The 16,075-nt window shown below is 43.8% G+C and overlaps 3 protein-coding genes across 5 annotated transcripts in view; all 3 read right to left on the reverse strand.

Moving 5' to 3' along the window:
* The window catches only part of arhgef10 (Rho guanine nucleotide exchange factor (GEF) 10), a 46,375-nt gene extending 40,909 nt beyond the window's left edge, over window positions 1–5,466 (reverse strand). For all 3 annotated transcript variants that reach the window (XM_014333601.2, XM_005922385.3, XM_005922382.3), the window contains exon 1: window positions 4,371–5,466. The gene's annotated coding sequence lies outside the window, so the exon portion shown is untranslated. The remainder of the gene's footprint in view (window positions 1–4,370) is intronic.
* A 409-nt stretch (window positions 5,467–5,875) lies between these two features.
* cln8 (CLN8 transmembrane ER and ERGIC protein) lies at window positions 5,876–9,292 on the reverse strand. Its single transcript, XM_005922381.3, has 3 exons — window positions 9,159–9,292; window positions 8,244–8,869; window positions 5,876–7,916 (listed from the first exon to the last, which is right to left on the reverse strand). Exons 2-3 carry the CDS (start codon window positions 8,781–8,783, stop codon window positions 7,590–7,592), a joined length of 867 nt encoding a protein of 288 aa, XP_005922443.1. The 5' UTR covers window positions 8,784–8,869; window positions 9,159–9,292; the 3' UTR covers window positions 5,876–7,589.
* Window positions 9,293–10,197: 905 nt separating this feature from the next.
* dlgap2a (discs, large (Drosophila) homolog-associated protein 2a) overlaps window positions 10,198–16,075 on the reverse strand; it is a 142,064-nt gene continuing 136,186 nt past the window's right edge. The window contains exons 12-13 of the mRNA XM_042220770.1: window positions 15,758–15,910; window positions 10,198–15,646 (exon numbers count right to left, since the gene is read on the reverse strand). Of these exons, the coding sequence (XP_042076704.1) occupies window positions 15,440–15,646; window positions 15,758–15,910 (360 nt within the window). The 3' untranslated portion in view covers window positions 10,198–15,439. The remainder of the gene's footprint in view (window positions 15,647–15,757; window positions 15,911–16,075) is intronic.

Genomic DNA, 16,075 nt, shown 5'->3' on the forward strand with positions numbered 1-16,075 from the left:
GGTTTAACGGCAGCTGGCATCCTTGTACATGCAGTGCTGCCATCTTCTGTTTCAGTCCGTTATTACACTCTTAAATCCTGCCACTTATTCCTGTGTCTTTTGTGATCTTACAAAGCTTCAAACGACACGTCGACTATTAAATTAGTCGTCGACGATTTTGATAGTCGACGTAATCGTGACTAGTCGACTAATCGTGGCAGCCCTACACTCATGTAATCTCAGTGAAAATTAAAAATAAGAACAATTCAGTGTGATCAAACTGAAAACAACTAAAACTCTGAATCTTTATTTTTATTCCAGGGGCTTCGTACTTGGGTTTCCTTCTTAGTTTCGTGAGTCAGCTGTAACTGCTGTGAGCAGGTAAGTACACGACAAACACGCTCGTAACTCGGCTGACACATTTTAAAGCGAGGAACTGTCAGCCGAAGCCAAACAGAAGCTTCAAAGCGTGACTCATCTCTCCCGTTAAAAGCATTGTTTGAGGTTTAGGAAAGCAGGAAAAGGATGGAAGGGAGAGGAAAGGGACTGAAACGTGTTCTTCTTCCTCCAAAGGCACTAAAGAGAAAAGTGGTTAAAAAAAAACTTGTTACTGAAACAGTTTTGTTTCTCATGTTTCTGTTTATTTGTAATATGTGTGAGTGAAGCTGATCTTCTGTCGGTCAGCCTGCAGATTCCTGCATTCCTCCCAGCTCCTGTAATTACTCCCACTTTGGTCCTTCTGCTTTCTTTTGGAGGAAAACTAAACACATTTCCAAATTACACCCTGCGCTGCTTGCGGTGTAGCGTGACTTCAAATGTGGTCTTCACCAAACAAGCACCTGTCTCACCCGTGAAGATGACCTGTAGCACAAACACAACATGACATCTGCAGCTTTGGTCACCAGCTTTGGACTGAGCCACACGAGCTGAGTGTGCGTATCTCACAAACCCTCGCTGAGAGGCCAAATACAGTCACAGTAATTCATTTTTAATTGTACCGCTAATCTATTTGGTGTTTAATTAAAAGGCAGTGCATTGCTGGCTTATCTCAGAGCCGTGATTTAAGGCAGAGTGGAAGACAGCAGAAAAGGTAAAATCCTCTCCACAGTTGATGATACACTCAGCTGAGCGTGTCATTACATGCTGGGGCGGCTGAGCAATGCTGCGCAGACAGGAAAACAGTCATATGGCTTACAGCGTAATGCAGACAATTTGCTCACCTGTGTGCTCCTAATAACCTGCACATGCTACATAACAAACAGCACGTATGTTGCACACAGCAGGAGGCCGAGTGCAGAGGATTAGCTGTGACCTGTGTGGAGTGAGACAGAAACACCACAGCTGTCTTTGTCTTGATCTTAATTTTAGAATTACATTTCTATTAAATCGTGTTTCAAACATGTGAAACTCTTATAATCTTATTAACTGAAGCCACACCCAACCCGTGTCCATAGATGAGGCAGGGTTTCTTATCATGCACTAATCATCTACAGAAATCAAAGAATGACTGACTTGCATTTAAGCATGTAAGCTTTTAAACACAGATTTATTCTAAAAAAGCCACTAACCCAAACACAGAGACCAATCAAAAATGTGCGACGCTGAGAGCTTGGCAAGAGGTTTGCAGCCGAGTCTTCTAGTGCGCACTTAAAGACAAGTGGCATTCCACACACAGGCTGAAAGTCATAAACAAAGCCTCGGGGGGGCGGGTGCTGGGAGACAGGCGCTACGGGTGTCTGAGCTTTGCTCTGCAGCTCTGGGCAGAGCATCCTTCTGTTCGGATTACTGAACACAAGATCCCAGGCCTGCAAAGAGAGGCCCAGCAGTCTTAACAAAGTACTTGAAGATGTTTGTGAGGACGTTCAGGGCGCTGCAGCTCTTCATGATCAGAATTCAAGAGTAACAGCAGAGTTAAAAGGATGCTTCTGCTTCTCACATAGGTCACTCTCATTAACACACTTTCAACACAGCTTACTTATACTTTGAACCACACGGTAAAAAAATAAAGCGATGAGCATCCAGTAGAGCACCGGGGCTCACACAGTATGTGGGCCTCAACAACACCACCCACTCCAACCACAAACTTGGAGTCCTGACTGCTGGCAAGTTGAAAGCTCAGATCAGATCTGGGACCGAAGGAAATCCACAGGCACATATATCACTACCACAGTAAAGCAAGCAGTCCTCCCTACTGCTCACATGGCCCACCGTTTACTCCTCTCCAATGAATACAACCTCTCCTCACAGCACTGCAGGATAAAACCCATACAGAACACAAGAAGATAAGTCTGGTCCCCGTCAGCTACTACTTATAATTATAATGCAGCGGCGGTCGATTGTAGGGAGTACACTTCAATAATCAGATGCACGGGGCCGCAGGACTTTCATCTGATTACAGACGTGATTTATTGGGCTTGCCATAATGATGCATCACCCCACCATACAGTATGTATGAAGCGGTCTTTTGCAGGCAGATTCTGTTTTTAATAATACAAACAGCAAACACTGACATGACTCTGCCAGCCTGGGAATCACTCAGCAAAATAAAAGACTGCATTATGTTTCAAACGTGGTGTCCATTTGAAGACAGAGACCGTAAAGTCTTGGCTGTCACTCGTAACTGGTCTCCACCCACCCAGCGAGCCACACCAAAGCTCCGAGAAGCCAACATGTCACCAGAAACACACTATTTAGTGAGCGGTGATGAGCAGCCACTCTAAGGCGTTTTTGTTAACTGGCTGGATTTCAGCTCTGAAGGAATTTTAATGTGAATAGAGCAGCTCAATCAGATTACAATAAATGACCACAGGAAACCACGCCACTCCTGATCATCAGTGGGCTATGCATGGACTTGAAAAGGGTGGAAACAGTTCCCAAAGCCAAGAATATGAGTGACTCTTAGCTTTACTCATCCCTGGGCAGAGTCCTGAGCTACAGCTCATCTCACAGAGGACGGTGCTATCGCACAAAGGAAGGTAAAGCTCCCTAACAAGCCAGCGCTGTGTCAGTTTCTCTCGTCCACCTGCACAAGAGCAGCGGCCTTTCTTTCCCAGCTGTTGGCGAGCTATGCTGCTAATCCACGTCCCGTCTCGGTGGATGTTTGGCCGAGTTGTGGGTGGACAGTGACTCCATTAACTGCCTTTCGAAAAATGAATGGTATGCTCCTCTGCACGACCATTGTGTGCTCTGGCACCCCCGAGCTCAGTCACGGTAAACAGTAGCTGCTATTGGCAAAGCGGCGCTACAGGCTGCCCTGTCACAGTTACTTAACTAATTCCTGGTATTTCTCCATTAAAACGCACCTGTGTTCACAGACTGCTCCGAGCACAAGTGAGGACACTGAAGTCTGTGCTCTGTGTTCTCATGTTTGTGGCAAAGCTGGCTGTGATCTATAAAAGCATCTTCATAAAGGATTCTACGTGATGTACACGACATTAAGTGACAGCAGGCAGTTTAAGCACAGTAAAAACAGCCCACACTGGTGGAGCTATTAAGCATCTGTATTTACAGGCAGGCCTCTCCAGTTATTTGCCAAACAAATTACCAGCGGAGACTCTTGTGTGCAAGCATGTGCATGTGTGAGCCTTTCTTCCACCTCACCCTCGTCCTGGCTGAATGAACTGGACATGCACGACACTGGACAATACAAGCAGTGATCAAAGCATTCTTTGTATTTCTAACCATCATTGGAGATCTACCAAACCTCGGAGGGTTCCTTGAGGAACTTGACTTTTGTAGTGCAGATAGGCACCTACTAAACCTACCAAAGGCCAAACAGATGAATTAAACTGAGGTTTCACAGCCTGCTCAGACCAATCTTCCACTTGGCTGAAGCTGTGCAGGGCTTTGGCTGAGGAATGCTATGCATGACTACTTGGATCTGCAGCTCTGATTTATCCAGTTATGAATGATTTTTCGGAGTGTCAACTCCACGGGTGGTGCAGTGTTTTCAGTCCACATTTTTGTGTTCATAAAGCTGTTTGTTATCAGTTCTCTCAACCTCATCAAATCAGTCTTAAAACAGCAGTAAGATCAAAGTAAGAAGAAGAAACGTATGAAAATGTTACACGGCAGCTCAGAAACTTGGTGAATTCTTAAACAAACACAGAAAAGAGTTTGTTGATGTAATTCTTGTTCTTAAAGCAGATCGTTTCCGGATTAGGGTGCACTAATTGGCATAAATGCGCATAAAAGGCGCATTAGTGACTGTGTTATTGCAGGTATCTGACAGGGTTTGGGATCTTCTCCGTGGAAACTGACACGCCACGTTATAGCCAACATCTTTCTGCTTCAGGCTGACATCACTGCTCACTTCACCTCACAGTTATCGGGACACATTTGTCAGGGTTATTCAGAACTTTGTAAAAAACCTACAAATGACCTCAACTTACCGTTCTGTGACGTGCTCCCAGGTGAATGACGTAATCCTTTCACAGCAAGCGTTAAACGCAAAACATTTCAGACTCCCGCACAACTTCAAACCTATCAAAACATCCACTTCTCGTCCTTTTTACTTCTCTCCCTTCGGTGCAAGCTGACTTCATCCATGAAAACCCTCTCACCCCCCGTCTCAGATGCTGATTGGCCACCACAGCGCCACTAAGGGCTCTGATTGGCTGCGTAGAACGCCAATCAAACCTCCGCCGTCTTCTCCGGATTTTATGGGAAAGAAGTTCGAGCAAAGCGGACACGTGACGTGTGAGGTGGCTCCCTCCTCACAGCTGTCCGGAGATGATGTTGAAGGAAGTTTTTAGCTTATCCGTTAAAACCTGAACCGAAAACAACGAAGGAGGGATTTTTGTCCCCGGGAGGCACCTATGTCCACGCTGATGAAGAGGCTGGACTGCTGCTTCACGCGTGATTTACAGGAGCAGACACAAAGTTAGAATAACGAACTCTGAGCCTTTAACGCTGAAACTTTCACTTTTTTTTTTAAGGACACAATGTTTTTAAGCATTTTTTTTATAGATCCTTAAAAAATCTTGAATAATTTCTCGTTTCTCTGACGGAGCTTTTTGTTTTCATGTCTTCACTTTAAAATTAAGTATCGCAATAAGCAAAGTGACTCTTCAGACTGTAACAGATCTGTGTACGAGATAAACCTGCTGCAGCCCTGTGCTGCTGTTCAGGGGGAAATCATCCTTAAATATGCAAGAATGTGCTGACGGTTTATAGCAATGTTGAAAAAGAAATCAATTGAAAACTGGAGGTAATTATTCCCATTGCGCCACCTACAGGCAGATCCTCTGTTGCACATCTTACAGTCTAAGCTAAGCCCACCTCTTTCATTCTCCTCCCCCCTCAGCTCACACTGAGCTTCCCACCCGAAATGTAAGAGGGGGAAGGAACAGCCCTACAATAAAATCAGACATCCTCCCCTTTGAGCAAACATGTTGAATGGCTGCCAGTTAAATGTCACAGCTGCAGCATCTGTCTATCAATTTTGTTTAAAGCCTACATTACAGGTCCTTCAGTGCAACGTCACCCTCTGCTCTCCAGACCTGTGTGAACATGCCCCACTTACATGAATTTCTGGGTCACATGCAGGAGCATGGTGACAGGAGAAAAAAAAAAAAAAAAAACAGAAGAAAGAGACACAATAACCAAGGAAACACTTTATTTTGAAACTCGGTAGTTTAAATGAATGCACAGTCCAACATAGATAACACAGAAGCTGTTAGTATATGGCACTGAATCAACAGGACATCTGTCCCACAGTAGTTCCCTAATTTTACAATCTAAACCTAACATGATCAGATTTATTTAAAGTGAGATCAGAGCTACAGCTAAAACAACATTTCACTCTTTACGAAGATTAAATTACTGAAGGTGTGAAAAGCAGAAAAGTTTTAATCTATTGGACTGAGGCTTCGAAGCGTTTTCCACTTTATTTAACACACAGGCAGCTTTTGTGCAGGCCGAGCCAAAGGTGTTAATGTGCACGCTGTAGAAAAAAAATTACAACTACGTGCACAATTAAAATGTCTTAAAAAATTACTGAATGTAACACATGATTCTGTTTCCCATGTACAATAACAACACAGGGCTATTCTGTTAATGAGAACTAAAAGCAGAGCTGTTAAAGTGGGATATTGTGGAGAAGTTGAACATTTGCAGCGAAAGACAAATAAAACCTTTCCTATGGTTTAAATACAGGAACACACACAATCGCCATTAGTATGTTTTTATAAAAATCCCACACACATAAAATAAAACTCAGTGGATTTTAGAATACACCATAAATAAAGATGGGCTGCAGGGCTGCACCAGTTTAAACCACAATTATCAGGGTCAGAGGTTTGCTTAGTGTAAGCACTAGTTCAGTATTTTTTCAGCACAGTTAAGCCTTTGTGAAGCGGACTGCTGTGACTCAGTGTAACTCCGCCATGATACATGCTTGTTTCTCTGCTGATGCAGTCCAAACACACCAATCTGATCAACACTTCGTATCTAATAACTTCAATGAGTAAACCTATGAGAGGTCATCCTCAAACATGATCCAGTTTTACCCCACTCAGGCAGCAGAGCTGTGTAACAAAGGGTCCACTCTGGAGTTCACAGTGCTTTGATTTAGAGACACTTCACGCTCACCTCACACTTCCCTAAACAGATGGAGCAAATTTCACTGTCAATATGTACACAATAGAAACAGCTGTGGGCCGACAACATCTACTCCCAACTCATATTTGAGTCCAGTTTAATTCTGGTCTTTATCTCAAAGCAGATTTTGCTTATTAAAGCTTTTGTTGATCTTAAACTTACTGATTTTTAATGCAGGAGCTGCTCTCATACATATTTTATACTGAAAAAAAGTAATTTATTACTTTAAAAGTGGATACTTGCAACACTTGTTAAAAGGTGTGAAATCGCACCATTGCCAACTCTTTGCTGCATCGATAATACTTGTGTGTATAATGAACCACAAAGTCCTGTTATGAGCCTGGAAAAACCCAGACAGTAATACCAGAGTCCTGAAATAAAACGAAATCGAAATAAAAGCTGTGCAGTGAAAGATTCTGTTTCACACTCTGTTGTGATCATATGTAAACCTTTGTCAGGAGCCAAGTCTCTTTATGCCCTTTTTCCACTAGCACCTACACAACTCAATTACTTAGTTTAAAGGGTTTCCATTAGGTGAGTTTGTGAGGAGCTGAGTCAGACCAAAAATGTGACATTGGGAGACTTCATGCCACCGATTGGCCAGGGAGTGATGTCACTGGATGAGTTATGAGAGCGACTCCTTCACAAGAATCAAATTTGCCATTTTTCAAACCCAACAACGAAGGAAATGGAGACACAAACTTCTTTTACCCAAAGTCTGACAAGAAAACGCAGACTGGGACTTTCTGCCCACCTTGCTATGATGACCCCGCCCACATTGAGGTACTACCCAATTGTAAAAACTGAGTAGAGTTGAGCTGAGGTGGTGCTAGAGGAAAAGATGCGTTACAGAACAAAGGACTAGAGAGCCCAAGGGGCTTAAAAAGAAGTCCCAGTCTAACAAACGTAGAATTTAAAACAAGCATCCATCAAAAGTCAGCTCCCACTCAGTCTCAAATAATAAAATAAAAAGCCATAACTGAAACAGGAAACGACACCGATGATACTCCTTAACTGGCATGAGGTTTTCCAGAAGCCTCAGGCTGACCGTCGGTGGTGCCGTTTAGTGGGATCGCCTTGTTGCCAAAGTTCCAGTCCACAGGATTAAGAAGCTGCATTGTCTTCTTGTGGGTCCATATGGGGTTGAGGATAAGTGTGAGCAGAGTGAGGCCGGTGAAGAAGAGTATTAGCGGGGGCAGGGGCGCATGGGTCCACAGCTCCACCCGGTGGATCAAGGTTACCCACCACATGTAGTAAGTGAGTACCATTCGACAGTGAAACATGTGAATCATCACCCACTGGTTGGCTTTCCAGAACAGAGTGCATGCCCAGCCAGCCTGTCAGGGGAGACACAATCTGTCAGACACCTTCTCTTTACTTCACATTCATGCTAAATCTGTTCACTAAACCAGTGAGCAGAAGGAACAGAGAAAACTGTGGTTAGTGCTTCAGGTTTTTGTTGTTTTTAAAAGGGAACTTCCTCTTTCTAAGAACGTTCTGGTACAGTGAAGATAATCACAAGGTGCACAAGACCCAGGAGGAAGCAAAACTTACAAGTCAAGAAAAAGGTCAAAAGATGCTACAGAAAGCCGGGCCTGGACTTACCAAAGATTACGTACAAATACAAGTCCGGAGAATGAGATGAAAGGTACGTGCATGCTTACCTTCAGCAGCATCCAGGATATACAGGTGAATGGCGTGCTCATCTCCAGCAGGAGGGTGACCATGGGCAGGAAGTGGCCCAGGGAATCCCACACCACCGCCCCCACGTATCCCGACAGGGCGAAGAAATGGTGCGTGGCCAGTGGGAGGTCGAATGACCAAAACACCACACTGGAGGCGTGAAGTGCAACATTCTCAAATGCAAAAAAGCCTGTGGCTGTGAGCACGTTAAACCATGACCAGTCTTCCTGGCCCCTCACTTTGTCTTTGGTGATTGAGGAGTCTTCAGTGAGGGCCCGGAGACCGGCTACTGTACTCTGGATCCCAAACACTGCCCGGGTGGCAGCAAGGTTCCAAAAAACCTTTTCTTTGGCCAGCAGGGACTTGTAGGTCTGGCACAGAGACACAGAGAGGAGGTGACAGAAGAGGAACACTGCAGTATAGAAGCAGAAGCCAAGGCCGATGAGCTGGAGGCGATAGTCCCATAAGAAGTACTCTGCACTGGGCTGGGAGAGGCGGCCGGTGTGCTGCTCGGAGGCCATGGCGCTTTACGGAGGATCACCGAACCTGAGCGCGGGGAGGGTCACCTGAAGGTGGAGCTGCTAGGAGCATGGTGTGTGTGGCCCACCTGCAACAGACAGACAACACACCATCCATTAACGCAGCCCTTTGCCTGTGAAACCACTCCACGAAGCCGTGGACCTCGGTACACACGGATCATTTTATTTAAACTCTATGTAAGCCTTCAATCTGTGTTCGTTTCATCCGCCGGTGACAAACTTTCACTACAGAGTTCTTCGAAAGAGGAGTCAGAGAAAAGTTCGATGTTAACATCGCGACATATCTCACAGAATATTTAAAAATGATTAAATCTAAAGCGGTTTACTTACTAACTAACATAGAAACGTGTAACTTACCGGACAGAAGCGTTTCCAGGGAGTACAGCGTCCCTCTGTAACCGCTAGTACCCCCAAACAGGAAAACTCACATCATACGACTCCAATTTGGTCATGTGACATCCACACAGGAAGTCCAGCCTCGCTGTACTTTGCAGACATCCCATTGGTCAGCGCTGATCAGCCGTAGAATCCCATTGGTTGCCTCTTATTTATATTTTCTGTTTGGAAACAGCCTCTTTAATATTAATCACGATTATCTATTATGACGACCGGATTCCTGTAGAAGAAGTCGCAAGATTCACCTGAATAAACCGCTTAACAAATAGTAAGATAAACAAATAAACCCTCACAGTAATAAATAATATAGTCATGTCAATAAAATGCAACTTTCTACAAAAAAAAAAAAAAAAGTAATAAACGTGTGCACAGAACTGCATTTTTAACTATTAGAGGTGTGCTACTGGAACATGGCATGTGTGTCTATCTCCGTCCAGCAGAGGGAGCCCTTGCATTGTGAGATTCAAATGAAGTGGCCTCGCTTACATTTTTCGTGGTTTTGTTTTTGAGGAGTTGATGTGCTAAAGCTTTGATTTATTTTATTTCACTGTATTATTAATGTGTTTTATTTTCATTTGTTGCAAGAGCCGTTTAACAAATAGGAGCGGACCTTGCGTTCTACTCTCACTGGACTCTTTCTCAGCTTCCTCTCAGGTTTACTGGGTAAGACAAATTACCCATTGTTGTTTACCTGGCAAAGAGCTCATAGGTCAGAATTCTGCAGGAATGAAAAGCATTGAAAATATGTAATATCCAGCATATCTTTGCCTGACTTCGACCTTTATGGCCATTACAAGGTCTTTGAAACATTTGGACACGGATCATCTGAAGTTTAGAGTACTGATACTGTACCAGTGGTCGCATTCTTGCAGACAGTCAGCCTGCAGATCTGTAGAATTTATGGATGCTGCCATTGCTGTGGTGCATGGAATGCATTACAAGAATATAACCTGCAAATTTTAAAATGTAACCATGCTGGGATATCGATTATGTCAATGCTGAATATAGAACTCTTTAGTGCCAGAAGCATTATGTGGGTTGCTTTAAAGAATGGTGTTCAAGGGTAAGCTGAACACATGGGCACTGTCGATTCTCATCAAGAAGCACCTGTGTGATGTTGCGTTTTCTCTCCAAAGGCGTGCATGGGGTCAGGTTAATTGCTGGTTCTAAATTGGCTGTAGGTGTGACCGTGAGCTTGAAGGGTTGTCATCCTCTGCGCGCTAGCCCAGCGACAGACTGACAACCTTTCCACGGTGGACCCTGTGACAGCTGGGGTAGGCCTCGGCTCCCCCGTGACCCTGAATTGGATAAGATTGATTTATAGTAAGCTGACGCACGCTGATCGCTTTTGTTAGATGTGAAAAAACAAAAGTCAGTTCATTCAGTTATTCTTTTATATAAATGCCAGTTCTTTGGTGAACCTCCTGACACACTATGAACATCGGAAAGTAAGTGTACCAATTTCTTTGACTGATGATTCAGAGCTACACTTCATCTTTATTTCACTGCTATTTTCGTTAGCGGGCCACAGATCTAAAATGCATGAAATGTCAAGAGCAGTTTGATGAATTCGTTTAGCTCCCCTCCGGTGAGAGAAAATCCCTCCGCTGGAAGTACAGTTACTGTTAGGAAAGGCATCAGAAAGCTGTAATTCTGGCATACCCACTCCAGTGGATTAAATGCAGTGTAATGTATAATGTCTAAGTTTACGTGAATACTTTTGCTGTGATGATCACAACAGCAGCGAGTTACTGTTCAAAGTAAAAAGGACCACAAAGACAAACTTGTCTCAAATTTTTTCTCAAAAAATTTAATTGCAGAATTATTTACACTGAGTGAACTAAGCAATGATCAACGAGTCAAATAGGCAAAATCTCCCAACAGCTCTGAAAGAATGGAGGAAAATGCATAATACAAAATAAATTAACGATAAGGTAACTTGCACTGAAAGAACGCGCCTTGAGAGATGCACGTGTGGCAGACTTAAATAAATACATAACAAATGTACATCAGTGTGACAGTGTCATAATTCTTAAAAACAAGAATAAATAAGCCTACATTCAAAATCAGTTTTTTTTTTTTGCATGCCATCATATCAGCTTAGAAAGGAACCATAACAAAGTGAGAATAACAGCAAAACATGAGCAAGTGCAGAAAATAGTTGTTTCAATGAAGCATATATTTTATATTTATATATCTATATATATATTTCTTTACAAATAATGAATATTTGGCATTATATTCATCCTTCCTATAGATATGATATACAAGAGATGAAAATAGTTTTAGCTAAACAACTACCTTTTTTCATTTTGTCTAGTAATTATAGAGTTGTTTCACATTCCAACTTCTAGGAAGTGTTGTATCAGTGTGTTTCTTTCCATGGCACGATTACCAAAAAGTCCCCTTGAAATAGTTCACGTCATGGGTTCTAGAGTTTAAAGCGCATAGACAGTCGTACCAGAAGTGAGGCCACAGAATGTGTAGATACAAGCTCAAACGGCATGTTTGGAGATGGGTCGGCGACGGCAGTCATGGTTTGATTACGTAAAACTAATGTGCAGTAAGAACTTTACAGTTTGCTGGATAAGTCAAAGACATTGCACTTGCAGTTGGCCGCTGCCCTCCTGGCACTGAATACAGCATTGTTGAAATTTTGTACGCTCGGGGTTCACACGAGGTTTCAGCGGGCCACCTAAAGGAAAGCGCTGCAACTGCATCCTCAAAAGAAGACTCCCTTGGCGCTCACAGTATCGGATTCATGCTGCGCGTCATCCAGAAGGATTCAGTGCAGAATAAGCGCTACAGTCGGCTTCGAGGGAATACAAGATCGCTCTGTGAAAAAGAGTTCATGTGAGAATGCGTTTACACCTCAAAAGAAACGGTGTCATCGATGGAAAACGATTTTCACTGGGAGACAAAACCCAGCCGTCAGAGCAGCGAGGTTTGTCTCTGGGGTGATGAGGGAGGGATGATTTCTGCACAGTTCTTATCTCTAAATGCATCTGTAAATTTACTCACACTCGTCTCCTTATTGCCCTTTTCCATCTCCCCTGGTTCCTTCAAGGTCCGACTAGAAAAAAAGGCCTCCTGGCAAATTATGCGATGCGTCTTAAAGGTGCAAATGAAATGCTTGAAACTGAATCAGGTGGCGGTTATACTACGTTTTTCACGGCCCTGCTCGAGATATGTAAGGGAGAAACTCCTCAGTCGTTTCAGCCTCAGCCCAGCAGAAACATGTAGTGCTGATGCTTAAGTTCTACAGTGCAGGCCACAATTCAGCAATACATTTATCAACACAAGCTTTGAAGGGCCTTAGAGGCAGTTTGCTTGATCTCACCAAGGACCCAAAATCTTACATAAGCTGCTTTGCTTAGTCAAAGAGAGGCTAAAAATGACCCGGCGCAGCAGCGAGCGATCCTCACATGAACAGCCTTCCAGCTACAGAACAGCACACAGCACCAGCAGTTTGGGCCTCAGCGCCGAGCTCTCGTCTCCTCTAAGCCAGCATATGTCAACCCGAGTCTGTCTCTCTGCCGTCTGTCTGCCACTGTGGCAACAGCAGGGGAACGTCCCCGCTCTGCCAACTGCCTGGCATCGCACACCCAGACGCTTTCCAGATACCCACTGTCTCACTATTAAAGCTCCCTGCCTCTGCAATGAAAAACCCAACAGAATTCGAGCTCGCCGTGTTTTCTTGTTTCATTATTGAAACGCTGTCACTCCATCGCAGACTTTGGTTACCTGGTCATTCTGTAATGTGTTGTCTGAGGTTTGCTACAAGAAGTTTGGCAGATAAGGAATGTGTCATACATGGTAGCTTGAAAACAAGTGTGAATCCCACGTATGCTCGGAGTTTGTCTTCAAGGATGCGCATGGTTCAAAAAAATACTGCGTTTACTCAAAAGTACAATTCGCAGGAGCAAAAAGTAAATCAAGGTATCTAAAATACAATTTATCAAACAGCTGATGGCACAGCGATGGCGTGTAGATCTGTGTGGGGGTGCGGCGGGCGATGGAGGTCAGGCCACAGCTGGGTAGTAATAGGAAAATGACGCGCAGACCTTAGATTGACTTAGAGTCAGCATTGTGCTACAAAAACAAGATCCACGCTCACACATCAGCAACACACACACACACACACACTATTCAAATCCAGGGACTTTGTTTTTTTACTGCTATCATATGATTCATATCCCTGAACCCACCCATAATGAAGCCAGGCACTCGGGCACAATTAGTCATAAAAATAGATTTTTAAAGTGATGTACCGTTCAGTGGACAGCGCATTATTTCGACTTGATTATTTGTCTAGTACTGTACTGATTAAATAAAAAGCAGCACCATTTAGTGGGTTGATTATCCCAAAGGTTTTACTAATAGACTTCAGTCTTTAGGTCAATGATTTGACAGCGACATCAGCAACACAGTGGAGCGAACGTCGAAATCACCGGCACCAAAGTTTCATAATTAAGCAGCAGAATTTTAGCGTTTTGCTCAGAATGAATTTATGAGGAACACAATCACGGACCAGGATTGGATCAAACCAGCTATTCCTTCACTGATTACAATAGTTTTATTGGTGTGTATTGCGCCCTTACAGATTGACAGCAAACTATTTTGAGTCGTGGACCCCTGGAGGTCCCCGAACCACACTTTGAAAACCCCAGACCTCTGTAACAGTTGCATATATAGATGTAGGTGATCTTTAGCTTTTGTTTGTGTGGAATTTAGGATTGTGCAAATCTCCATTCACTACTTAAAATTGGCATCGGTGTGCACAGCCCGTTCTTTCTGTTCAGCAGGGCTCTTGCAGAGTTTTAGCTATTTGAGACTTGCTGCTTGCATCCCTCTGGAAAAGCCTTTGCCCCAATTTCATTTCATTATTCCCCATCTTTTCCTAAAGGGTGTCAGCCACAGGGAGACTTCAAACTACACTGAATTTTTCAAGAAATGGGAAAAATTACAAAGTACTTCATAGATTAAAGAAGCGCGTATGCAGATATTTTGTTTATGTTTTGACATTTTTCTCTCCATCACTCCTCATTAACTGTGGCTGAGGGTGCAACTTGAAAGGGCCTGACAGAAGCATGTCGGATGAAAAGACGGCCGTGCGGCGTAGAGTGTGTGCGCGATCAAAATGACTGCATGTGTGCAACAAATCCAGAGGAGTCAAGAGCAAACGAAAGGGCGGAAAACAGTGGAGACGCAGTGGGGAAACACGATGAATATTCATCCCACTCACAATTCAAAAATACAACAGTACTATTGTGAACTGGGGTATGTACATTTCCCTTGGAAATACAGAGAACTGTAATAAGTGCATAAGTGCATTTGTCTACACATTTCAATCTAAGGAGTTACAGACACTTTCATACTGGTTTCTACTGCATTGACATGATGAATGTGTTGGCACAAGACTTGCATGTTTTCAGCTTCAAGTAAATGTCGATATCTGAAAGTTGGCAACGTGAGATATATAGGAAAGATGTTTGAAATGTGCGCGTTGATGAGCTGATGTCATTCTTCCACCAATCCAGCCCATGAAGAATGTTTGACTACAACCAGATTGGGTAGAAAGCTGCATTTTTCAACACTGACCAGTCCAGAGCTTATTTAGGGCTGCCTGAATAACCTTGGATGTGTAACCAGTGCCACATGCACACAGTTGAGGTATTTCAAGCATTGGCACTTTGCAAAGACTTGAACTTACAACAATTTAGTGATACTTAGCTTCTTATTCCCCAAAAGAAAAGAAATCATAAGGTAATTTTCAAATGATCAAAAAGTATCGGAGGGCTACTAACTTTAACCGTTTTTGAACAACTTGAAATAAATAAATCTCTCATTTACTCTTTTAGCTCAAAGGCCTGGTTGCTGGTAGGTTCTCAAAGCTGCACTTTTTAAATGGCACTTTGCAAATGCTGAAAAACTACAGATGTATCCATCCAGGACACTGGATGAGAGAGCTTGTAGGTCGGGTGTCATGAGAGTGAGCTAAGGAGAACCCCAAGCGACTCATGTCAGACATACATTTCTGCTAACACTCGCTCTGGATGCAGGAGTATAGCCTTGGCGCATCCTACAGTCCGCTGGGGTTTTGGCGATGGGCACTGAGGATGGCTATCAGATCAGACGACAGATGGATAAAGGAAGAGTAGAGAGATTAGCAGTCTAGAAAAAGGCTAGTTTTAAAGTTTTGTTTGAAATAGGGAGACACGTTAGCCCCTGACCCGATCCTCTCAAAGTCTAGTCTGAGCCTCTGGAATATAGATCTCGATGCTGTCCGCTCGCTCCGAGGCTGAGTTCTGCCGGAAAGAGGCCGCCCGCTTGGCTGCCATGAGCCGTCGGCGGGCTTCCTGCCGGTGCCGATCTGGGAGGTCCAGGGATTTCTCCCTCGTCATTGCACTCTTCTGTCGAATTGTCTTCTTTGGTACGGGAGCTGGTGCCTTTAGAAAGAAGAGAGAAAGATTAAAATGCAATTTTGCGATTTATTAGAAAATCCTTTTTGTTTGCTCCACATTTTTTTAAGAATCAGTCTGCAAGCAGTGAGTCCTCACCTTCTTCTCTGGGCTATCTACAGGCCTCCAGTTGTTGTTCTTGATCTGCTGCAGCTGGTCAAATTTTATGGTGACGTCATCGATGGAGAGCTGCAGCAGGTCCCAGAACCCAGCCAGGTCCTGAGAGGTGGGTCGCGGCATGGCACTGGGGTCCTACGCAGCACGGGCACAAGAGGAAAGATCAAATACTCTTAAGAGTGTTCAAGTGGTGAGGTAGATACTATAATGTAACACCGCACATGTGGGCCACCCTGCTTACTGCACTTCAGCTCCAGTCCACTAGATGTCCTCGTCATATTCAAAACTAGTGATTGAAAC

The sequence above is a fragment of the Haplochromis burtoni genome, unplaced genomic scaffold (assembly GCF_018398535.1).
Source record: "Haplochromis burtoni strain Fernald_Lab_line unplaced genomic scaffold, NCSU_Asbu1 Contig_55, whole genome shotgun sequence".
Classification (NCBI taxonomy): Eukaryota; Metazoa; Chordata; class Actinopteri; order Cichliformes; family Cichlidae; genus Haplochromis; species Haplochromis burtoni.